The sequence below is a fragment of the Ambystoma mexicanum genome, chromosome 2p (assembly GCF_040938575.1).
Source record: "Ambystoma mexicanum isolate Mex_15411 chromosome 2p, UKY_AmexF1_1, whole genome shotgun sequence".
Lineage (NCBI taxonomy): Eukaryota > Metazoa > Chordata > Amphibia > Caudata > Ambystomatidae > Ambystoma > Ambystoma mexicanum.
The window spans coordinates 1,127,203,701-1,127,229,779 of record NC_090923.1 but is presented as its reverse complement, the minus strand read 5'-3'; the positions used below and the strand labels follow the sequence as shown (position 1 = coordinate 1,127,229,779).

The 26,079-nt window shown below is 48.1% G+C and overlaps 1 protein-coding gene across 3 annotated transcripts in view; it reads right to left on the bottom strand.

The window, feature by feature from the left end:
- BSCL2 (BSCL2 lipid droplet biogenesis associated, seipin) overlaps window positions 1-26,079 on the bottom strand; it is a 244,555-nt gene that overhangs the window by 55,815 nt on the left and 162,661 nt on the right. For all 3 annotated transcript variants that reach the window (XM_069645174.1, XM_069645176.1, XM_069645175.1), the window contains exon 7: window positions 19,302-19,437. In XM_069645174.1, coding sequence (XP_069501275.1) covers window positions 19,302-19,437 — 136 coding nt within the window. The remainder of the gene's footprint in view (window positions 1-19,301; window positions 19,438-26,079) is intronic.

Sequence of the window (26,079 nt, the reverse complement as noted above, 5' to 3'; positions counted from 1 at the left end):
TGCGGAGGTGATGGCCACAAGAAAAGCTGTTTTCCACGATAGAAACTTCAACGGGGCCGAGTGCAGAGGCTCGAACGGAGGTCCCATGAGCTTGGTCAGCAGCACGTTGAGCTCCCACGCCGGGGCCGGAGCCTTCACCGGCGGGAACGATCTGAACAGTCCCTTCATGAACTCTTTCACCAGACGATGAGACCACAAGGACGTCCGCCCCGTGGTTCTGGTGTATCGGGAGATCGCAGCAAGATGAATCTTGATGGACGCGTGTGCCAGACCAGCTTTGGCCAGCGTCAGCAGGTACGGCAGTACTTGGGGAGCCGTAATCCGTAGAGGGTTAATCTTCTGTGCGTGGCATCAGACAGAGAACCTCTTCCATTTGTGTCCGTAGCATTTAAGAGTCGAGGACGCCCTGGCCTTTGCAAGAACCTCTCTGCAATCGGCCGGTATGTCGTATCCTCCAAACTCTAGCGCTGCAGGAGCCAGGCCTGCAAGTTCAGCGACTTCGGGTCGTGGTGGAGGATGGCGCCTCCTTCCCTGGAGAGTAGATCCGCGTCCGCCGGCAGCTTGATCGGCGGGGACGCTGACAAGTCCAGCAAGTCCGGGAACCATATCTGCCTCGGCCACGCAGGTGCGACGAGGATCATCCTGCACCGTGACCTCTTGAGCTGGTTGACGAGCCGGATTAGCAGAGGCAAGGGAGGGAACGTGTAGAGGAACAGGCCCTCCCAGGGGAACGAGAAAGCATCGCCCATGCTCCTCGTCTGGGGAAACCTGCTGGCGAACCTCCGGCACTTGGTGTTCGTCGCCGTCGCAAACAGGTCGATCTGGGGTGTGCCCCACCGTCGGAAGAGGCGATCCACCAGATCCTGCCATAGTTCCCACTCGTGGCACGAGCGCAGCTCCCTGCTGAGTGAGTCGGCGATGGTGTTTTTTATCCCTGCCAGATGAAACGGCACCAGAAAAATCCCTTGGGCGACGGCCCAATGCCACAGGTCCTGCGCCTCCTTGGACAGCGCTGGGGACCTGGTTCCGCCCTGTTTCCTGATGTAAAACATGGTGGTGGTGTTGTCGGTGAAGATCCTCACCACCTTGCCCTTGAGGGACGGAAGGAAGGACCTGAGGGCCCAAAACACTGCACGGAGCTCCAGGACGTTGATATGCAGGGACTTCTCCGTCGGGAGCCAGAGTCCCCTTGCGTGCAGATTTTCGGTGTGCGCTCCCCACCCTTCCAGGGAGGCATCCGTGGTCACGGTCTCCTGGTGGGCTGGGGTCTGGAAGTCCATGCCCGCCATCAGATGCGCGCGGGTGCCCCACCACCGTATCGCTCGTCGGAAACTCTCGTTGAGCTTGATCCTTTCCTCGAAGCTGCCCGTCGTCTGGATCCAGCGCGCATCCAGGAATTCTTGCAACGGGCGCATCCGGAGCCTGCACATGGGAATGAGGTAGATGCAGGAAGACATCATCCCGAGGAGGGACTTGATGGACCTCACTTTGGCCGCGTCGGCCACCAACATCCGTTGCACCTTGCCCAAGATGGTCCTGGTCCTCTCCTCCGACGGGGAGGCCAGAAGGGACACTGTGTCGAGCCCCGCTCCCAGAAACAGTGCGACTTGCGCGGGCACCAGGTGGGATTTGGCGTAGTTCACGGAGAATCCCAGGTCCGTGAGGAGTTGGACGGTCCTTGCCGTGTGGACCACGGCGAGCTCCCTCGTCTTGGCGCGGATGAGCCAGTCGTCCAGGTAGGGGTAGACGTGAATCCCCTCGCGGCGCAGCTGCGCCGCCACCGGTGCGAGGCACTTGGTGAATACCCTGGGTGCCGACCGTAGTCCGAAGGGAAGGGCTTTGAACTGGTAATGACGCCCCTGGACCACGAACCTGAGGAATTTTCGGTGCCCCTTTAGGATGGGAATGTGGAAGTAGGCATCCTCCAAATCCAACGACGATAGGAAGTCTCCTTCCTCCAGCTGACCCAGGACGTGCTGGAGGGTGACCATCCGGAACTTCTGCGCCTTGATGAACTTGTTCAGACGTCGCAGGTCTAGGATGGGGCGCCATCCTCCCGTCTTCTTCTTCACGAGGAAGTATCTCGAGTAGACTCCGGAGCCCCGAAGCCTCTTTGGGACGAGTTCGATGGCGCCCTTTCTGAGCATCGCCTTTACCTCCAGGAGAAGTTGAGGGACGTGAAGTTCTTTCCTGGCCACGGGGGGGGGACGCGCGGGCACCTTCTTTGAAACTCGAGCGCGTGGCCCCGGGCCAGGGCGTCCAGCACCCAACGGTCGGTGGAGATGGACTCCCACACGCTGACGAAGCCTGGCAGCCGGCCTCCCACCGGGGTGCTTCGGTGGGGGCCCGACCCCACGGCCGGTTCAATCCTGCTTGGACGCGGCCTTGCCGCCTTGACCTCCTTGGCGACGACGGCGGGGTCCGCTAGACTTGCCTCGTCCTCTGTAGGCCTCTTGCGACGACGAGCGGGCCGCTTGACGGTAGGAAGCGAAACCGCCGCCGGAACCTTTGGAGGCGCCCTTGCCTCCGCCGCTCCGAAAGGGCGTCCGTCGTTGCTGCAGAACTCCAAGGGCCCGGGCCGTCTCAGTATCCGCCTTGATGGCCTGAAGGGAATCGTCCACTGTCTTCCCAAACAGGTTGTTCCCGTCGAAGGGCATGTCCAGGACTCTGGTCTGGACGTCCTGCCGGAAGTCCGTAGCTTTGAGCCATCCACGACGTCGAAGGCAAACGCCGTTGCCCAGCTGGCGGAACCCAGTGTCGGCGATGTCCGTCGCCACGGTGATGGCGTGGTCCGAGGCCACCTCACCTTCCTGCAGGATCTCCAGGGCCTCCGCCCTCTTGTCGTCCGGCAGAAAATCCAGCAGGGGAGCTATCTTGTACCACAGCTCCCTGTCGTAGCGAGCCACGATAGCCAAGGCGTTGGCCGCTTTAATCGTCGTCGCTGCCGACGAGATGACTCTACGTCCCATAGCATCCAATTTCTTTCCCTCGCCGTCCGGCGGGGAAGTCGATGTGGAGGCCGCACCCCCCCCCCCCCGCTTTCTTCCTGGCTGCCGCGGAGACGACGGAATCCGGGGTAGGCTGCGCCCGGAGGCATAGGGGGGCCGTGTCCGGGACCCGGTACTTTTTCTCGTACCGGTCTCTTCTAGCTGGCGTCGTGGAAGGGTTCTTGAGGAGGGAAAGGCCCTCATCCCAAATGTCGTCCAACAGAGGCACTGCGAGGACCGTCTTCCTCTTGGCCTCGCGCCGCTGATAAAGGAAGCCTTCCTTTTTCTTCTCCTCAGGGCAGAGTTGGAAAAGCTCGGAAGCCCTGGAGATCATGGAGTGGAAAGATCCGATCTCGTCGGGCGGAGAAGCCCTGGTGGGAGGCGACGACGGAATATCCTCGTCGTATGCCTCGTCGTCCGTACCCGTCGCTGCCGTGTCAGTCCCCGTATCATCCCCTCGGGTGGACGGGGAGGAGGGCTGGACGGGGCGCGACGGTTGAAAAGGAGGTGGTGGATGGATCCTTCTTTTCTTGGTAGGGGGAACACCAGAAGGTCCCGGTTCTGGATCCCCCGACGGGAGAGGTTCCTCCGTCGGTAACGGTAGCCTCGTCCTTATCTCGGAGCATAAGGACTGTATGGCCAACAAAATGGCCGCCGAGTTGTCTTGCGGCGCTGGCAGAGGGGAATCCGACGGGCGAGCAGGGGCCCCGTCGGTATCCTCGACGATGTCGTCGTCGTCACCTGCGTCGGGGTCCATTCCGACGGGCTGGCCTTCTTCCACGCCTAGGCCGTGGCTTAAGACCTCGATCAGCTCCTCTTCTGAGGTTGAGGCCGAATCTACGACGACGCCCTGCCCCCCCCTTCTTCCCCACGGAGGGTTTCACGGGGGTCCTATCGATGGGCACAAAAGAAGACTCACTCCGAGGAGGTAGGGAGATTCTGGGCCCTGAGGTCGCCACCACTGGTGCAGCCTCCACAGGCTGAGCCAGGGCCGCCGCGACCGTTTCGATAGAGGGCTTGGTCGGATGGATCAAGGCCTTCACCACCTTAGGTGCGCTCACCGCCTTATCCTTGAGGGAGGGGGCACTGCCACGCTCCTCCTCTGCCTTAGAGCTCGACCGGGGCCTCTCCAGGAGCTTCGCCGGGTGCTCGGCCTTCCTCTTACCCGACCCAGAGCGTTGGCTCGTGGTTGATGGTGCCGGGGAGGGTGCGCCCTGCCTGGCGCCCGTAGAGCCCGACCGTTCGGCGCTCCCGGTGCCAGCGGACTCGCGGTGCTTGGCCTTATGTTGGGCCCCCGTCGCCGGGGCGCCCTCAAAGGTCTTAGAAGACCGCTCGGATTTCTTCTTCTTCTCGCCAGACGGGCTCTTACCCTCCAGCCAGTTGGCGTGACGTTGATGGCGGTCCTTCATGGTCCGTTCCGACATGTTGCCGCAAAACGCACAGTCCTTCTCCACGTGCGTCTTGTCCTCATGAAGGCAGTAAAGGCAGAAAGAGTGTTCGTCCTCCTTAAAGACGTTCTGCAGCTGGCATCCAGGGCAGACCCTGAACAGCTTTCCGGGCGTCGAGCTTCCCTTCTCCTGGGCCATCTCCGAGACCGGGCCTGAGAAGCTTCTGGAGTCCTCCGAAGTGTAGCTCGACGAAATCTTCACCCTTGAGGGGCGCAGACGAATCCGACACGGGTCCCCGTTGATCGGATGTAGGATCGGTGGAGCTTGAGGCTCTTTTGACCGAAAGAATCGAAGTTTTTGTGAAAAAAGCGCGAAAAATAGCACTAACGCTCGAGAGCAATAGCACGAGGATCCCAACACATGAACGTGCGGTAAAAATCTGAAGATGGCTGCCAGAGGCGGTGCTTAGGTAGAGGGCAGTCATTGGCTGTGGTCAGTATGACGCAGAGACCAGTGATTGGTTATTACTACAAAAGACAGATCAGAAACGAAACTGATACTGGTTTTTTCTTTACCGAGGATTCCCAGCCTGACGACGGGGAATATTCATGAGCATGTGAATCCATGCCAGACCCCATGCTGGAGAAAAACTATTACGATGTCAGACCAATTCACTGCTAAACGATCCAGAAAACAATGCTTAGAAGCCAGCGAGTTAAATCAAGAAATTACTACGCGGCTTCCAAACCCAAAAGAGTAAACAGGGGCCCGTCTGTTCAACAGAAAGGCAGCATCTATAGCAGCTTCACTCAAGGGAGAGAAATATGGAAACCAAAGACGTTAACAGGTCAATGAGAACACCTAGTTTTACCTTCAATGGAAAACGAAGGGTGGATCCAATTGTACAACCGACTAGGGGATCTATACAAATCGAACTAGCCAGACCAAGCAACTCGACCAAGATATCCCAGATGAGATCCTACTGGAAACCTCAAGAAACATGGAAAAATCCAACTTAGGGCTGAGCCCCGTGAAGAAACAGAACCAAAACTTTGAATTTCAAAACAAAGGAAACAAGATTGAGACGAAAGTAAGAGACCAGGCAAATCAAACTAATACCTCAGAATATGATGACTTGGACACACAAGTAAAACTCAGGCAGCGGCAAAAAGGACAGATCCATCTGTGACGAACGACCAAGACATAAGGAACCTCAAAGAAGGTCAGTGTCTAGTGGCTAACCAAGAAGAATATTTCCTGTTAGTTTCTACAATGACGGCCATCTTGGTGCCATTCATGAAACTATACGAAGAGGTAATAGGAACTCTTAAAGACCATACCACATTGCTAGCAAAGGTCCATTCAAAGATTATATTTGTGGAAGGCTTTATATCAGCCTTATAGAATAATATGGATAACAGTAGTGCACAGGTGTCACAACTTCTTCATGATATAATTGACCCATCTTGAAAGAAAAAAAAGAAAGGAAAAAGGGTAGAGCTGTGGGGAAAACATACTGACCACACAAAATATTAACCTAGCCAACGTGTCTACGGTCAGAAATAAAACACCATTCACTATAGAAAACCATGCGCACCCCCCTAACAATGATAATAAATACAAACAAGGGCCCGATTCAACAGTGGTCCACCAATCGACAAAAGGAGCAAATATAACTATGCTACCGCTCCCAAGGGTACCACCGGACACCCTATTACAAGGGCAAGTAAGCTCGAAAGAGGTGGATACACGAGCACAAGTGCCAGTCAGTACGCAACGACTAGCCTGGAGTAAAGAACAGGAGGCCATAAAACCAAATCTGCTTATTGAACTGGGTTGTAAATCAAGAGAGGAAACTAAAAACAGGGAGGTTTCTAAAAGAAAAAAATACCCCCACCAACACAGTAAAGGAATCCCTAAAGGAAGGAAAGGAACCCCTTAAAAATGCCCTAGAGGTAAATATTTGTGAAATCTTCACAAAAAATGTGTCTAAAGGAGGCAAACAGATGATTGACAAAGGAAAAATGGTGGTGAAAAATGATCAAAAACTAAACAAAAAACTAACAAAGAACATAGAGTTAAAAAAAGCAAAGAACCAAACTTTTCCGCCAAATCAAAAATCTAACAAAAATAAGACCTTCTTTAAAAACCTGTCCCTATCTAAACATCACGTTAGCGTTAAAAACGCCTCAGCGGTGACGTGGCTAACAATGGGAAAACATGTGCTCAACAAGACTATTCCAGAGCTAGCGGAATTAACAGATGAGGACAGTGAGCAGGACATATTGGACCCATCAACCTAACAGCTAACCGATGAAGAAGAGAACAAGGAGGCCGAAGACTCATTCGAAAGCGACAGACACGGTCGAAGAAATCGATCACACGCTTGATGAAAGTGACACGGATAGAACTGATCCCGAAGAGGAGGAGTGCCCTTCAGGAAGGGAATACACCACGGGTCACAGACAATACGGACAGAGACCAGCGTTCTGAGTCAAAATCCAACCAAATTATGTCGACAAAAGAAAAAGAAAGAGTGACCCTTGGAAGGCAAATTAATTGTAACAAATTGTCTGTAGAATCATTTGGCAGAGATACTACCAAAGGGAATAAACCGATTCCGGCACTACGGGTCTTTAACCGATCTCAGAAGACCACGAAAGTACAAAGAAAGAAAGATCAAGTCGAATCATCATCGAGACCTGAGGTCAGTCCATTTGTGAAAGAACAAAGAGCAGCAACCAGCACTCGGTTGCTGGATAAAGACATCAAGAACAGAAGATCTGACAAAGACAACAGCAGTCTACCTACCCAACAACAATGACTGGCATTGGAAAGAATGCTGCATTTTAATGATGGCCTAATACTCAGAGCAAATGTAGCAAGATTGTTAAGACCACATCCCAGCATTGAAATTGATAACCTCAAAGGACCTTGCTATAGTTGAGTTTCCTGATGAGGAGAGAACAGATAAAGTTCTTACATTTAGACTCAAGACTGGTCAAGCAACTCTTGTTGGATGAAGCTCACCATTCACGTCCTATGGGCTTCAACCTGTGTGAGATAAGTTATGATTTTATAAAACAGCATGACCTAGTATTTACAAGATCAAACACAGCGATCAATCAATATGAGGAACACAAAAACATTAACAAAACATCAAGAAGAAACATGGGAGAGAAAAAACCCCTTTGAATTCAAGGAAACCAACACAAGAAAAAGCAAGGGACGATGAAAAGTGGAAATGGTTAGCCAACCTAGTGGCGGACAAAATGCACAACCAATAATGTTTCAAGAAAAAACCAGGGAACCTTCGACCCCGATAAGCTGGAATGCAAGAGGATTTACTCACCTGCTAAGGAAAGGTGAGCTCCAAGAAGTTCGACGCCAAATCCTCAGTTTACAAGAAACGTGGCTGTTGGAACTCCCAATTGTGGAAGGCTACTGTGTCTTGTTAAACCCAGCTAATAAGGACCAAGGGGGCGACCAATGTCAGGACTACTGGTCGCCATCAGAAGCAATCTGAACTGGACTTTGCTGTACACTATGATGCCAACTCCATATATAGATGAACACACGTAGGGGAGTCCCCCGAATGAACCATTCAGCAACTAATTTAATAGCCCATGGGACGGCGATGGGTGCGGCCTTTGCCCCCAGCCTAGCCATACTATATATGGCAATGTGGGAACATCATTTTGTCCTCTCGGAAACAAACCCGTTTGTGGGCCACATTAAACTATGGCAACGCTACATTGATGATATCTTTTTGATTTGGCAGGGTTCGGCCTCGGCTCTCCAGGAATTTTTCTTGTGGATCAATAGGCAACACAGAGATCAAATTTACAATCAATTCCAGCACAAAAGAGATCCAGTTTCTGGACCTCAGAATATACGTGAGGAATGACATCCTAGAGTGCTCACTATTCAGGAAACCTACGGATAGAAACACACTGCTTCATTTCTCGAGTTTCCATCCGAGGGGAGTAAAAGAGAATCTTCCGTATGGTCAATTTCTGCGACTGCGCAGAAATTGTACATCTATTACTGAATATACCACCCACGCAGATAATCTCAAAATGCGTTTGGTGGCAAGGGGTTACCCAAGTAAATTGGTCTCTAAGGCGGCCAAAAGAGCGAGATTCACCCCTAGGGAATGCCTCCTCACCCCAAAAGCACATACTACTGAAGAAAAACTTGTCTGTGTGCTGCCTTATTCGACGCATACGTATGCAGTCAAGAAATTGATCAAGAAATTTTGGCCTTTGGTCAAATTGGAACTGAGCGACGAACCAATACCCCTTTTTGCCATGACTAGACAGAAAAATTTGAGGGACCCGTTTGTGCATGCAAAATCACAGGCTTCCCGAAACAGAACCACGGGTTGGGATCTCCGCCCATTGGTGGGACACTTCCCCTGTGGGGGCTGTTCTGTCTGCAAATATACCAAAAAAATCAAAGAATTTCAGGTGAGAGACAGAAAATGGGATATCCGTGGCATGACTAACTGCAAAACTCCTAACGCTATATACTGTATCCAGTGTCCATGTGGCCTTAAGTATGTTGGCCAGACTTCGAGACCAACCCACACACGTATAGTAGAACACAGATCACGTATCAGGTGTAAGAACATTAACGCACCACTAGTATCTCACTATATGGAATATGGTCACTCCCCTGAGGACCTATATTGGTGGATTTTGGAAGCTGTCCCTAGACAAAACATCTCGCCACGCAGTCTGAACTTGGCTAAGGCCAGGTGGATACATCGGCTAGATACAATTGAACGGGGTCTAAATGAGAGCAACCCTACACGATGGTGATTGTTATCATCCTGGTCTCGGTTCCTTTGTGGGCCCCCGTCCGTGAACTAGGGTAATCCCGCCTTTGCATATTAGGTTCGAGCCATCTGGCTCATCTCTTTGCTGCTTTTCACTTTAAATATGTTTATTTACTCCCTTTATCATTATTCTTTACTTTTTAGTTTTAGGTTTGCTTAGGCATTCCTTTTACCCATTTAGTGGTACGAGATTGAGGGCATTCTTTATAGCCTGATTTATGACCCCTTATTATTTTATATCTCACGGCGTGACGTTGGGTTTAACTAGCCCGTCAGTGTGGGGCTTAGTAAATGTTCCATCAACACTTTTGCAATTTATCCCTGGTCGTCGGTTTCAGTTTCTAGTCCCATTTCTTTGTCTATGCATGGGCTCTGCATATAGACACCAGTACTCTAGACTACCAGGTGTCTTCTTTGTTTCTATGGACCCACAGTCAGCGCGCGTACACCGCTTCTCCCGTGCTGGGTTATGCGGATGATATAACACCGCGGACACAGGGTGTCCAGTGGAAGGCTTTCTACAAAGTCACGTTCGGCGCCTTTCTCGCAGAGTTGAGCAGCGTTTCCCAGGTAGGCGCCGCATTCTAAAGTTACGAGTCACCATCTCCGTATGCCCGATATATGGGTCATGTTGCTAAGGGCATGTACCACGCGCTTTATGTAAACACCCATGCACACGGCTCTACACGTATTTCCAAGCTGTGAAATGTTCATTAACTATGAGCGATTGGCACGTATAGATCCTCTATTCATGATTGCATAGCCAAGTTAATCTGGCTTTTTCTGTTCCTTTGTTTCCAGCCTAGGAACGTTTACGGGAGGACGCCCGACTATACAGTTGCCCCGGACCACTGAATTTGGCTACATGAACGTTTGATGCACATGACAGTCAACAGAGGCATACCCGTTGAGGGCACACCCAGTCCCCCCATCTAGGTGAGCATGGGTGCGGTTCCTTGCAGGGCACAGGGTTAGATTTGTAGTCCATTTTGGGTCGATATCTCCCCCTTTGACTAGGGCGTCATTGTTCTATGCCTTTCTTGTCCCTATGTCTGCAGACCAGGAGGTTCTTTTCCCTTTACGCTGCCTCGGTGGCAGCAACTTCACTTCTGGAGGACCGTTTCTTTTCTCTAAGTAAGTTGAGGGCCCATTCAGCCCCTTCCTCCTCTCTTTTTCTACATATACACTGCTTTGGGGCGCTATGGGGCTTTTAGCCTTGGGTGCGGTCTTTTGGGGCACTCGACACACCGGTCTTTGGGCACAGGATCACCACACACAACCTTGTTGGGGATCTTATTTCATTGGTTGTTTTAATTTTCTCTTGCCCTTCACCGTTTTCAGGTGGAGGGTGCTCTCAATGTAGATAACACCACACTGGGTAGGTGTTGGTTTTGTGTTTTTTTCTCTGTACACAGTAGTTTGGTGTTGCGTCGGTGGAGGTTTTTTCTTTTAGCCTCACGTTTCGATAATTTCATTTCTTCAACAGCCGTTTTTATAGGCACTGATTTTACAACATGTTTTTTATTCATTTGATAGTAAAGCTAAATCTTTATCACATCTACAGAGCTCCATCTCCTTTGGGGTCCTGACGAAGGCAGTATAACTGATGTCCTGCCGAAACGTCCTTTGCATCACTCTGTACCAACGAGTTATGCTATGTGGTTCAACATCGCCACTATGGACGTCGACCTGGGATGTGTATTTTTAGTCAAGTACAATTCTTGTCATGCATAATCAATTTTAGAATATGTATTAGGTTACACTATGTTTTGGAGGACTTCTGTGACTTATTAGCCAGATAGGGCCAGGAACACAGTGGTTTGTGCCCTCTTTCCTCCATACTATGGAATTGTCTTTGTGTCACCTTTTGTTTCATGATTAAATCATTAAAATGCCATCAGATGTATATATACATCTCCCATATTGATATATGTATTCATGTGGCTTTTTTTTATATTTTTGTGTAAACGTAGGACCAATGGCCTATGTAATAAATTATTACTTTTTTGTACAAAATGACAAACACTGTATTATATTTTACATTCTGTGTGGTGATTAAAACAGCATATGGAATGGGGCCTAGTATGAGCTAAAACTGGGCTATTAAATTAGTTGCTGAATGTTTCATTCGGGGGACTCCCCTACGTGTGTTCATCTTGTTACTCATTTGTCCCCTGTATGCCTTTTGAGTATTCTTCCCTTGTGTGGTAAAACTCCATATATTGAGCTGGTAGTGGTCAGACCAGGAAAAGAAGATGGAGACAATCAGCGAGTTCTAATATTATTAAATATATACTGGAATCCCTTAATTACAACAAATAACTCCTTGCCCGACGAGATAGTTGCACTGCTAAACGACCAAAGGGAAAAATGGCATGATCCATTTTTTATAATAGTGGGTGACCTAAACTGCACCTGTACTGGCAAGGCTAACCAAGCAACAGTCCACGAGGTATTGACGGCAACGAAAAAACAAAAAGCGAGGCTCCTTATGGAGGAGGCTAATGCAATCAAGAGATTGCGTAATACTTAACAGCATTACGCAAGGTGATGTGCCCGGGAGACCAACCTGGAAAGGTGCCCGCTCATCTGAAATACTGGACTATATAACCACGTCAACCAACATGTCAGGAATTATCCAATCATTGGAAATTATGAATACATTAGCAAGTGACCATAAAATATTAAAATTGACATTTAAGAACATCAGTCAAAATGCAATAACTATCCATGGAAACATGCTGACAATGTCAACAAATCCGGGAAGAAATAAACTAAGAATCCGCCCGGATAAAATCTCAGCTTTGAATTCAAATTTAAAGCAGTTGATAAGACATATGCAGACCCAAGAAGTGAAACATACCATTGACTACACTCCGCTACTTAAGCAGTTTAAATCAAATTCCATACCGGTAGAAAAACCAACAATGTCACATCGTCACGCTTATGAGACACAGATAGTGGGGCGGAAGAAAAAGTTAAAGAAAGACATTGTGCCAAGGAAACAAAAATTGGATTCCGATAACTCAAAAGGAAATACATGAACTTAAACAGTATCACAACTGGCTCCATTTACATAGAAAAACAATGTTAAACCGAGATGCGCAGAGTATGTTACAAAAAAATCAAATCTAAAACATCTCAGAAATTTGGGAAACTTAACGAATTGATGCCCCACAAGATGATTTGATGTCAAATCCTATTCCGTCCACGGAGTGGTGTGAATTTTACACACAAATGCAAGAACAAATAAGTTCTGTCCCAACACAACCATCACATGGAGCACATGAAGATGCATCTTTAGACATAGAAATAGATATAATTGAAGTCATAAACCAATAAACCAACTACAAAAATCTTGGGCCCGGATGGTTTGATGAACGTTCTATCGAAGAGCAGGCAAGAGGAATGGGCAACATTCTTACACCACTTGTTTAAATACATCTCATCAGTGGGAAAAGGGCGTACTTCATGGAAAGCTGGCGTCATTGTACCAATCTTTAAAAAACGGTTTTGGAAAAATACTGATCACTATCGTCCTATAGCCCTTCTAGACGTGGTAGGAAAAATATTTGCAAGAATCCTACTGAAATGCCTGACTAAGTAGGTAGAAGAGATCCCTGGCAGTTAGGATTTGTTAAGGGCAGAGGGACTTCTCTTAACATTTTTCTGATTAATTTACTAAAATCTAGATGTGCTAAAAAGGAACAGAAAACATGTGTGGCCTTTGTAGATTTATCAAAAGGCTTTCAACACGGTCAGAAGAGGGCAACTGTGGAATAAGTTGGAAAAATTGAACTGCCCATCAACAATTGTAGAGGACATTAGAGACTTATACACGAACACGGTCATCAGGGTACGGCTAGACAAAACTGGCCTACTGTCCGAACAAATACACACAACAACAGGCTTGAAACAGGGCTGCCCGTTAGCTCCAGAACTCTCCAACCTCTTTGTCTCCGACATTGATGAGGCATTTGGGCAAATTCATTTATTTCCACCAAAAGAGGCAGTTATACCAATTGGAAGACTACTCTACGCAGACGACCGTTCTGATGGACCAGACTTCGATAGGTCTGCAACGTCAGCTATAACCTCTACAGAACTATGTTGATTCTAATGGTTTGACAATAAATCCGGATAAGTCTCGTATACTAAGCTAGAGTACATCTCGTGGCAAACAAGCAAAAAAACAAAAAAAAACAAGTTTGGGTGGTCATTAATTGGAGAAAGGATACAAGAGGTTAATGCCATTACCTATTTGGGAGTTTGCATTAACAATAGCAAAACAGAAGCACCGAGAGTAGAGTTGATGAGAAGAAAAGCAATCAACTTAGCAGCGCAAGGAAGATTCTACTACGCAGATATTGTGGATTCACCCTCATCCCTCTGGTAGCCTTCTGCAAAACAAATGGGTTTCCAATTCTGTCTTGCGGTGCAGAAGCAGCTTTCTGTTTACCATTAAATATTTAGCCCATCCTAGAGGGGATCTTCTGGCGGTCAGTGTTGCATCTTCCGAAGTCCTTACCAATCCCGATAGTAAGGAGGGAATTGGCCTGGTCTTCATTACAAGCGATAGTAAATTGGGAAATCAATTTTTTAGAAAATGTTTTGAAGAGCCACTTACGGGAGGTTTTATGGTTATCAACAAGGTAATGAAAGGAAAAGCAGACAAAAGTCTACGACAATGGGACACCTGGTGCAAATCCACCTTGATAGACCTAAACGAGGCAACAGAAGACTTATTAAATAACCCTGCAAAAACAAAATTATACACAAAAGATTGGATACAAACTTTACAGGAAGTACAAAAGTATAAGAACTATGAGGATATCTGGGCAGGTTCGAGAAAATTGAATAAACTACCCAGATACATGAAACTTTTTCCTAACTGGTATTTTCGTTCCCTGTATCTGAGGTTCCATTTGAACATCCTACCCGTAGGAGAAGTTCTTTGTAGAAGATTGAAAACAAAAGAGACATCTAATTGCAGACTATGTCAAAAAGCAAACTTAGTAGAATCTTTGAAACATCTGACCTTAGCATGTGAAGGTCTGAGAGTGGAACGTGACCAGTGTTTGGGAGAGATTGTGTGCAAATATTACTCTTAGGGACCTGGAAGCTTGGTGGCAAATTTTGATTGAAGGAGAAAAAATGAGTGTCAATTTATTGATTGCAATCAGTAAAAAAAATTGCCGAACTTCCACAAACTAATAATGAACCAACTGGATTGGTCATAAGTGAACAAGACGAGGACTAGTAGTGGGGAGGATGGGTCGTAGTTGAACAAAAATGTCTGAGAAATTAATAGATATTTTCTAAACTGTATTCAAAGGAAAGGTAATCTTTTTTTTTTAAAGTATAACAAGGGTTAAAGGTTTTTATTTTTGTAAACCATGTAACCTAATAAAATAGAAATTAACTGCTTTTTGGTATTTGAACATCTGTTCCAAGGAAGAAAAACAAAACATCCACTGTATCCTTGAGCTTCTACATTTGCAAACATCACCTTAACAAATGGTCAACTGAGAAAGTGCAATGCTGGCCATACACTTAATGCAAGGGTTAAGGACTACAGACCCTCCCATCAACATGCTGTGAAGCAACCACCAGTTACCTTTTCTAATCACGGACCGGAAAGAGTCAGCGCCATCTCAATTCACAAAGGTTAATGACTTTAAAATCAGTGGACCACCTATGCACTTTAGTGGCTATAAAGTAATAATTGTGGAGTTTAACCACAGATAGAACTGCATCTTGGTAATAAAAACTACGAAATATTAATCTTGGGAAAACATACTTTATAAGCAATGAATTTCTAAAATTACTTTTTAATGTAATCACATTTTCACCCACTGTTGATAGGCAGACAAAGCTGGCCAATGCATTTCAGACCCATAGTTGTCCATCAAGTGAAGGTCTATTTTACTAGTAAAACCCCACATTTTGCTGGTCTGGGGTTTCCTAAATTGGTGAAAGGATTAAAGAGCAGAGCATCTATCTTTTTTATTTTCACATACTTTGGCCAATACATTTTGACCTTTGATGCTTACAATGATCAGATGAGCCTTTAAGGTGCACAGCACTAGGTCAGACATTGCCCTGATGAAGGACCACTAAGGGTCCAAAATACATTGTCCAAATTTGTCTGCCTATCAACATAGAAAGGTCAGATTATTAAAAAGTTGTTTTATAAATAAATTGATTATAATCTATATATTTTACCCATGATGAATATTACGTAGTTTTTACTATGAAGGTGCAGTCAGATATGGGGTTAAATTATGACCTTTTCTGATCAACACATCCACCCAAATCACAAAGGGCAAGTGCTGTGTGAGGGGTCAGTAATGCGAGGAGGACAACTACTTTTAGTTCTCAGTATTTGACATTTTATTAATAAGAGTAATTGCAAAGAAAACCTAACTAAGCCTACTACCACTTCTGCTTCAACAACTCTTCTCTACAGTGCCTTTGCTGTAACTTGTCAGGATGCTTCTTTTAAGGGTTTTGCTTTCCTCGTTCCAACTCCCTTCAGCTAATGGTACTGTGAAAGCAGGCTCCTTTGCTTGCCTATGTACTACTGCTTCAACCACCTTCAATGTATTCTCAGACAATTTTAAGGCAACCACAGTTCTATTAGTTTTGGCAGACCTTGGGACTTTAGGAATCTGTTGGACAATTTACCAGGTAGGTAAGGCACTCTTCCTTCTTAAGCCAGAAGAAAGGGGCAGCCCCTTTGCCTTGAAGTCTGTCGTACAGCTACCACTAAAATCTGTCTTAGCTTCTTGACTGCGTCTTTCTCTCAGCTTCAATAGTCTCAGCTCTATAGATTTGGGATTTGTTCTTTTAAATGAATGTAAATGATAGGTCATTTATAACGCGCCTGGACACTGTTTCTAGGCGCAACAAGACAAGGGTGGATAAGGGGGTGGGGGGGAAAAAAGGGAGGACAAGAGAAACAATCTTACTAGGCCTTGTGTCATTCAGATTGTGCAAATGCGACAGCGCAAAGGTGCAGGGGGAGGGGCGTATGAGGCAGGGTGGTTGAGTGCCAGGGAGAGGGAAGGAGATGTGCAATCAGGGAAGCAATGCTCTGAGCAAGTGCAGCCAGGGCTGTGCGACTCTGGATAAGTGCAAGGAGGTAGGGGGGCTGTAGAGGTAACAGTTACAGCCCCCAAGTGCGCAATAGGCCCAGAGGCAGTGCAGGGGAGACTGATCATGGAGGAGCCTCAAGCAACCAGTTGGCGCAGCAGGCAGGTAGGTCGGTCAGCAGGGGGGAGAGAAATCAGAGGAGAAAAGGAAGGTCTTGAGCAGCTTTCGTACTTCAGGGATAAGTCTTGCAGTCCTGTTCTGGATTTGTTGCAGAGGGCGCAGAGTAGAGGAAGGCAGATTGAGACAGACGCTGTTGCAGTAGACCAGCCTAGAGGGAACCAGGGCTCTGGAGACAGTGAGCTTCGGGGGGAAAGTAAGAAAAGGAAGAATACCTCTGAGAAGGTGCAGCTAGTAGTGGTCCTCCTTGGCAAGGTCAGTGATGTGAGGGGAGAAGAAGAGGGTGTAATCTAAAATGACACCAAGGTTCTTTGCCTCACAGGAAGGCGAAGGAAGAGGGCCCAAGGAGGGCAGCCAGAGTGAGAGGGAAAGCAGGAGCAAGGAACTCCGTCTTACTTGCATTAAGGTAGAGATCATTGCAGGCGCACCAATCCTGAATCGCGGATAGACAGTCAGGAATGGGTGAGAGGAGGCTGAGGGTAGACTGAAAGAGAGCCGAGTGTCAACCACATAACATTGAAAGTTAGAGGAGAAGGTAGAGGTCAGGTGGGCCAAAGGGGCCAGGCAGACGTTGAAGAGCCAGGGTGAGAGTATATAGCCCTGGGGAACACCACATGTGGAGAGAGGCGGTGGAGAGAAAGGACCCAAGTTAGACCCGAGGAGAGAGAGGAAGGATCCAGTGGCGAAAGGGTGATTGCAGAAATTGGCCAAGGCTGGAACGAGGGTGTCAATGTGGTCCTTGATGGTTCTGGAGGAGCAGGGGAGCACCAGTTTGGATGACACTTTCATAGATCAGACTTGTCTAGAAACAGCGTTGGTGTTGTCAGAGAGAAAGTAGGAGAAGAGGGGGAAGCAGCTAAAGGGAGAGGAAGAGGAGAGCGAGGACAGGATGTCCTGGGTTTTAGAGGTGAAGTGAGAAGCCAGAGCCATACAGACGGCCTGGGAGGGAGCAGGAGAGGTAGAGACTGCAGAAGGCTTGGCCTGCTCCTTACAGATTTTAAAGATTTCAAAAACATTACCCTGGAATGGTGATAAGAGGGCCAATGCATGGGTGAGGGGGTGCTCAATCAGAAAAGGAGCAGGGCTTTCCCGGGACGGGTGAAGATAATGCTGGTTGGCTGCAACAATGAGTTTGGGTCTTCAGAGAGATGCTCCTCTTTGTAGGGATCTTGGATCCAACAACGATCTGTTGAATGGCACACAAGTCCTCACATTATTCAGAATGAGACCTTGAGTCACCCCCAAGCCTATCTTTGAAGCTGGCAGAGGCGGTTCAGTCATGGACAGCTCCTGCCACATCTGCCCAGCAACAGACACTTTGCCCTGGATGTGGACTACCAAAGATAGTCCCAGCCGCCACATCCGGCCACAAACACACACTGCTGCTTTGCCTGGGAAACATCTTTCCGTATATGGAAAATAGAGCCCAGAGAGCACAGTAAGAAAGCCAAACTACAGGATGGCCAAATGACAGGAGAAAATCTTGCGGTGCTGCCATTTTAGAGTATATGGTACTCTAAAAGGCATTAAGCAGGTAAATGCAATAGAGCACACAAGAGTTGAATGAAACATGGTAGATAGATATCTGCTGCCAACAGCCCATCTGTGACACATCATCCATGTACAAACAATGCAACCAAAACAAAGTTATAGAGGCACAAAGTATCCCTACCACACCTCACTGTAAGGCGAAGAGTGCAGCAGAATTTTACAATGGAGAACAGCCCAAAACAGATGAGCCTAGCAAAGGAAGTGAAATAAGACTTCACTTGCATTCAAGGGTCAGGAAAGGGTCAGGACAGGCACAAAAAAGCAAAAAACGTTGGGTGTTCCATAGGTGCCTGGAAAGCAGCAAAAAGAAAATATTTCCAAATAACTATTTCATCACTCACAGCCCCCAAAGAAAATATGTATGCTCCATGACATGCCTTAAAGTCTTCCCTGCAGATCCATCCTTGGATGCTGAACTATGACCCAAAGTTAACTGGTATATACACGTTGAGTGCAGTCTTCTCTTTGGCTATGGAGCCCTGGTGGTTGGCACCCGACCAGTTTAAAAAAAAAAAAAACACTTTGCAGAGCCAACAGTTTGGGCCTTTGTGTAGGCATTTTCATGGCACTGACATAATGGTACAACTTGGCCAAAAGATGTCACATCTGGCTAGTATCTGGGAATATTATAGCTGTGACTGGTAAATGCCTATACAAGAGCCATCTGCCTCTGCCAATGCTTGCATTCTGTGCACGGAACACATGCAAGGACATACATAATGCTTACAGTGGCTGAAGGAACATTCGGTTAAGACACTACATCAGGAGCTACTTTACAGCTGCAATTAAGCAATTACCTTTCAGAAGGCTTCAATCGCACCGGCTTAAAAGCACAGAGTTCACTCAATGAGATCCCAGTGGGGTGTATTAAGGGTGCAGAGGGGCAGGTAGTAGGCAGAAATCCCAAGGGCTTAACATGGCCATGGGTAGACAATTGTTGGGCTGAAAGCCAACCACGTCCACAGAATGTTTACACCTCCTAACATCACAGTGCTTGGTCCCATGGCAATACTTTTGGTAGTCAGTACCAACAGCTTCAACAAATAGCCAAATCTAATTGCGAATTCGGGACAGGGAACAGATATACTCCCCTCCCCATATACCCAACCACCTCTCCACCCCATTGACGCTGCAGCAACAGCTCCTTACCACCACACTACTACTGTCCCCACCCCATACTCACAGAATCACAGATTACACCAGCCTCTTAAAGTTGCACCCCGCTCCAAGGAATCCCCATCATGACATAGCCAGCACACTCACCCGTATCCGATCCAGTGGCCAGATGCTGCCCCACACCCACTGCAGATAGCTGAAGAGCACAATGACACTCAGGAAGGTGAAGTTGCTGGCCACACCAACTATGGCTGAAGTCACAGGAAAGTTATATAGCAGATACCTAGAAGGATGGCATAGAAAGGAGAAAAGATAAATTGAGTAAGAGCAAACGTGCTTCAATGGATATATAAATGAACAGAGGAGTGTACAGTGAAACTGAATGGTTTCTGGTTATGTGCGACACTGCAAAGATAGGTTTGAAAGTTCTGCCATACAGTTGGTCCAGCTGCAATAGCGAAGGCATTCCAAAACATTGGTCCTAGAACTGAAAAGCATTTTGCAACCTCCCAGGGTGGTCAGGGTAGCATAGGGTTGTGCTGCATTTTGTTGATACATTATTCGTGGGTCTCTCCAGAATCTGCATTCACAGAAAGCCAGTCTACCGATTTCAGAGTGAAGAAGGTGGACAAGGTTGTCCCTTTAAGGATATCTTTATGGGTAGTCCTTAGACAAGGGGTGCAGTAAGCAACTTGCGTCTCTAAAGATGTTGCAGACTACCACTCCCATTATCCCTGCGCATTGACTATACAGACTGGGGCTGGTGGGTGTTGTAGGCCACTACATCTGGAGAGCCACAGGCCGCCTACTGGTCTTGGGCCCTCATGCGATATCCTGGATGGAGAACATTGCACTGCAACATAAATCACTAAGCGCACAGCTCTTTGTTTGAGAAAATTAAGCCTCGTACACAAGCACAACCAGAGTCTCGCTCCCCTAGCTGCCAATCGCGTCTCCACGCACCCCAGTTCTTCCCTCAGTCATACCATTCGGTGTAAGCAAAGTAGGGGTTGTGGAGGATGGCTGGAGGGGGTATTGTGGTAAGAAATCTCTAGGATGGTTAATAAATGTCACTTAACTGGCATCTCTAGTCGAGGCTTCCTCGACTCCAAACCTTTTAAAGCATAGTATGGCAAGTGGGAGAAAGCAGCCTAATTATTTTAGCTGACTTAGTTCAATAAGAGGGTTGACGAAACAGGGATTCTGATCTGGAGACAACATCCCTAGCATGAGGTTTATAAAATGAATGAGATCTAGTCATCGGGCAGAGGATCTGGTGCTGAAAAACTGCACGAAGATCCTTGCTTCTCAACACTGGAGCACAAATGCAGTAAGGTGGGAGAATTCCAGCGTTTCCATTATAGGATACAGGAACTAGCCAAGTGAGCAATGGAGACCTTAGCCATCTTGCTTGTCACAACGGCTGGGGCAATCATTGTGAAGGCTGCAAACAATACGCTTTGCTGGATGAAAGGAAGGCAGAGTGTCTTCAGGCAGTCTGGCACATTTGGTCTCCTGATCTGTGGGCTAGACAAGTACCAATCTGTACGATCAGGGAGAGGAGAGGAATTCATATCCAGTCACCAGCTGCCATAATTCCGTTCACACGCCTCTCTTCACTTGGCCCAAAATCTGAGGGCAGTGGGAAGGGAGTGGAGAGGTCCTGTGTGTGGAATGCCGTCCCTTTTCAACAAAGTGGCCCAAGCAGTAGCAGCAGGGCAGTATCCGACTGTGCATAGGGGGACTTCTCTCGATTGGAAGCAGCTGCACGAGATCACCCTAGCAGCAAAGACGGGGAAAACATTGTGTAGTCTCATCAGCAAAGAGGGAGTGCCATCTATACACCCAAATAAGCTTTAGGTGGGATGAACAACCAATGACGTAAGGATGCGGTTGGCAATCAAAAAGCCTAATGTGCCGAGATGAAGCTGTACAAGGGAACCAACTCTTTGCTGAAGGATCTTTGGATGAGGCGAGAAGAACGGTGCCTATAGTAACTTGTGACAGCTGTGTCAAACATAGCATGTGTCAGACTAGAACAATGGCTTGTTTAATGGTAGTTGATAGCTTGTCCTATAAAAGGCTGGTCAAGAATAGTTACAGACAGAAAAAATATCTGCACACACCATTGATGATTTAAGGGATTTCTGTGAGAGAAGACGACAGCTGGTGGTTGGCTTAATTTCTAAAGGGGTTTTCATTGCCTTTAGAGGCAGTTTGCAGTTACACATATTGGTTATTGTTCTGAAGAAGGTGGATGTATGCCACATGGCCCTGTGTACACATGGAATCTGTCTCAAGTGGTCCAGTGTATGGGTGGTGTGTCTTACATAAACTGTCATGCATCATGGGTTCCAAAACACACACGCTCTACCACGGGCACTTCTCATGCACGCTATATACTGCACTCTCCCACGTGCATGCTGTGAGATCCAAGTCCTAAGTAACTTTCTGTAATGTTAATTTGTTCACTTTTCCCCTACATATCTACCAAATTCAGACCTTTTCCCAGTGGACTCACTCTCTGGAGACCCAACAGGTTGCCAATTAATTTGCAGCCTGCAAGGTGAAGGCTCCTTTTACTTTAATATACTTATAACGCGCACCATTGACCCTAAGGCTTAAGAGCGCACATAAAACAGGAAGACAACAAGACCACAGGAGTAAGTTCCAGAAAAGACGAACTTCACATGGTTCAGATAAGCACACACCCAAGCTACTCCCAACGAGAATGTTAACCTTATCTAAATAACAGAGTTTTCAGCCTTTTTCTGAAAATCATTGTTGAGCTCAGCTCTTTTGGATCAAGCGGCAGGGCATTCCAAGCCCTAAGCGAAGCCATGGCAAAAGCACAGTTCATGGCCCTGCTGGATTTGCAGGCCGGTATCTTAAGCAGGTTCTTATTATTAGACCCGAGGGTCCTTACTCTCGATTTCTTGAACAGAGCCTCACTCAAGTACAGTAGGCTTGATCCCATAAACCAATTATGGGTAACCACTGACAGGCGGTAATGAATCCTTGCTTCAACTGGAAGCCAATGCAGACTGTCCTGCATCAGAGACGTGATCGCTCTTTCTGAGTTCAGTTTACTCTTTCTGCACTATTCTGAATCACTTGCAGACTGGTTTTGAAATACCCATAAGTAGGCTGCTGCAATAATTCATTTTTGCTAATAACTCTTGCTATCGTCTCAGCATTTGCTTACGAGATAAACGGCTGAAGTTGTGCTAAAAACTTTATGTAGTAGGTCGAGGAGGAGACAAGGCTGCTAACCTGCACCTGTATATTCAAATTTTGATCCAGAATGATTCCTATAATTTTCATTTTGTTCTTAGTCACAATATCACACACTGCTATAGAGAAGTGATTATAATCAGCACCAAGCGTTCTTATTTTATACTCGTCCCTATTACCCTAAGCTGTTTTTTTAGACTAAAAAAGGCGACCGTGAAAATATTGAACAATGAAGTGGACAAACATGCCCCCTGTGGTACCGCATAGGCCAAGGGCACACGTTGGGCTTCTGAAACCTGAGATCCTGCACCACCGGTCACTGAGGCAGGAGGTAATCTAAAGGGCTGCATCATCTGAAAAATTGGCAACTTATTTTAACCTGCTAACCAACAACGCATCGTCAACCAGATCGAAAGCCGATGAGAGGTCAAGCAGCATCAACACAGCCGTTTCCTCTTTGTCCATTGAATTCAAAGTCTTGATTTCAAGTTAAGTAACGCAGTTTCTGTTCCATGACCTTGTCTAATGACTGCCATTTATTTAGAATGGTGCGTTCATTCAAATGTGCTGAAATTTGAATATACGCCACACAGTAACATTTTGAAAGGAAAGGAGTATTAGTAATTGGCCTGTAATTGGCAGCAATACTACGACAAAGACCCGGTTATTTCAGTAAAGGTAATCCATGCACTCTTAAGCCTCAGTGGGACATAATTTTCGGCGAAGGAAGCGTTTACAAATTTACACAAAGTACTGATCAGGATGGGAGAACAGACCTTTATAATGATTGCTGGGTAAGGATGTCCCTTGCTGCTTGCCGGTTTAAGATGATCAATGAGGAACAAGTTACTTACCTGTAACTGTTGTTCTCCAGCATGGGTCTGGCATGGATTCACATGCTCATGAATATTCCCCGTCGTCAGGCAGGGAATCCTCGGTAAAGAAAAAATCAGTATCAGTTTCGTTTCTGATCTGTCTTTCTTAGTAGTAACCAATCACTGATCTCTGGGTCATACTGCCCTCTCCCTAAGCCCCTCCCCTGGCAGCCATCCTCAGATTTGGTAGCACATAAAGTGGCAGTATGACCAAGTGAAGAGCCACAGAGGGGAAGGAGGGAGGGTTCGCATGTGAATCCATGCCAGACCCATGCTGGAGAACAACAGTTACAGGTAAGTAACTTGTTCCTTCTCCAGCATGGGGTCTGGCATGGATTCACATGCTCATGAATATAAGAGTACATAGCACTATACACATGCACAACCTTGGGAGGTGGCAACAGGCTCAACATTAAGCAATACAACAACTCAACATTAAGCATCTCTTACCTCCTCACCAGGCTCACCTTAAGCGAACAGGTTGCGCAGCACTACTTGGCCGACCCTGGACTCCTCCCTGGAATCCCGATCGACGCAGTAGAATCTTGTGAAGGTGTACGTCGACCTCCACGTAGCAGCCCTGCAGATGTCCAGCAGGGGCACAACAGACAGGAACGCCGTGGTAGCAGCGATCGCTCTGGTCGAATGGGCTCCGCGGCCGGGCAGCGGTCGGTTTGCCAACCGGTGACAGCGCATGATGCAGCCGGAGAGCCATCTGAAATGGAAGCCTTCGAGAGAGCCTTCCCTTGATTCACAGGTCCAAAGTTCATAAACGGCTGTAATGTCTTCCGAAAACTCTTCATGCGGTCCACGTAGAACTTCAGCGCTCTAGCCACATCCAGCGAGTGCAAAGTCCTCTCGGCTGGCGACGAAGGGAAGAAAACAGGTAGCACCAAGGGCTTGTTGAGGTGGAAGTCCGACAGCACCTTGGGCATAAAGGAGGGGTGCGTCCTCAGCACCACCCTCGTGTCGTGAAAAGTCAAGTATGGAGGCTTGCAAGATAGGGCCTGGATCTCTCCCACTCGTCGTGCGGAGGTGATGGCCACGAGAAATGCTGTCTTCCATGACAGGAACTTCAACGGCGCCGAATGCATAGGCTCGAATGGGGCCTCCCCATGAGCCTGGTCAGCACCACGTTGAGCTCCTACGCCGGGGCAGGGGCCTTCACCAGCGGGAACGATCGGAATAGTCCCTTCATAAATTCCTTCACCAGGCGATGGTGTATCGGGAGATGGCAGCCAGATGCATCTTGATGGAGGCGTGAGCCTGTCCAGCTTTGGCCAGCGACAGTAGGTACGGCAATTCTTGAGGGGCCATAATCCGCAGAGGGTTAATATTCTGTGCACGGTACCAGACAGAGAACCTCTTCCACTTATGTCCATAGCATTTGAGAGTTGAGGACGCCCTGGCTTTTGCAAGAACCTCTCTGCAGTCAGCCGGGATATCGTATCCTCCAAACTCTAGTGCTGCAGGAGCCAAGCCTGCAAGTTCAGCGACTCTGGGTCGTGATGAAGAATGGCGCCTCCTTCTCTGGAGAGAAGATCCGCGTCCGTCGCCAGCTTGACTGGTGGGGACGCTGACAAGTCTAGAAGGTCCGGGAACCAGATCTGTCTCAGCCATGCCGGTGCGACGAGGATCATCCTGCACCTGGACCTCTTGAGCTGGTTGATGTGACTGAGCAGCAACGGCAATGGAGGGAATGCATACAGGAACAGGCCGTCCCAAGGGAACGAGAAAGCATCGCCCATGCTCCTCGGCTGTGTGAACCTGCTGGCGAACCTCTGGCACTTGGAGTTCATCGCCGTCGCGAACAGGTCGATCTGCGGTTTGCCCCATCATTGAAAGAGCCGATCCACCTGGTCCTGGCGTAGTTCCCACTCGTGGCACGAGCGCAGCTCCCTGCTGAGTGAGTCGCCGATGGTGTTTTTTATTCCTGCCAGGTGGAAGGGAACCAGAAACATCCCCTGGGCGACGGTCCAGTGCCACAGGTCCTGGGCCTCCTTGGATAGGGCTGGGGATCTGGTGCCTCCCTGCTTCTGGATGTAGAACATTGTGGTGGTGTTGTCGGTGAAGATCCTCAGCACTTTGTCCTTGAGGGACGGAAGGAACGATTTGAGCGCCCAGAACACGGCTCGTAGCTCCAGGATGTTGATGTGGAGAGACCTCTTCTCCGGGAGCCAGAGGCCTCTTGCGTGGAGATCTCCGGTGTGGGCCCCCCTATCCCTCCAGGGAGGTGTCCAACGTCACTGACTCCTGATAAGCCGGGGTCTGAAAGTCTGTGCCTGCCGTGAGGTGCGCACGGGTACCCCACCATAGGGATCCCGTCTTCGAAGCTGTCCGCCGCTTGAATCCAGCGGGCGTCGTGGAACTCTTGTAGCGGACACATCCGAAGTCTGCAAAGGGGCACAAAGTAGATGCATGATCATCCCTAGGAGGCACTTGATGGACTTCACCCTGACCACATCCGTGGCTAACAGGCGCTGCACCTTGCCCAAAATGGCCTTCGTCCTTTCTTCCGAAGGAGATGCCAATCGCTTCACTGTATCGAGCTTCGCTCCCAGAAACAGTGCCACCTGCGACGGAACCAGGTGGGATTTGGGGTAGTTGATGGCAAATCCAAGTTCCGTGAGCAGGCGGACGGTCCTCGCTGTGTGTTCCACGGCAAGTTCTCTTGACCTTACAGAGATTAGCCAGTCGTCCAGGTTGGGGTAGATGTGGATCCCTTGCAGGTGCAGCCGCGCCGCCACTGGTGCGAGGCACTTGGTGAACACCCTGGGTGCTGACTTTAATCCGAACGGCAGGGCTCTGAATTGGTA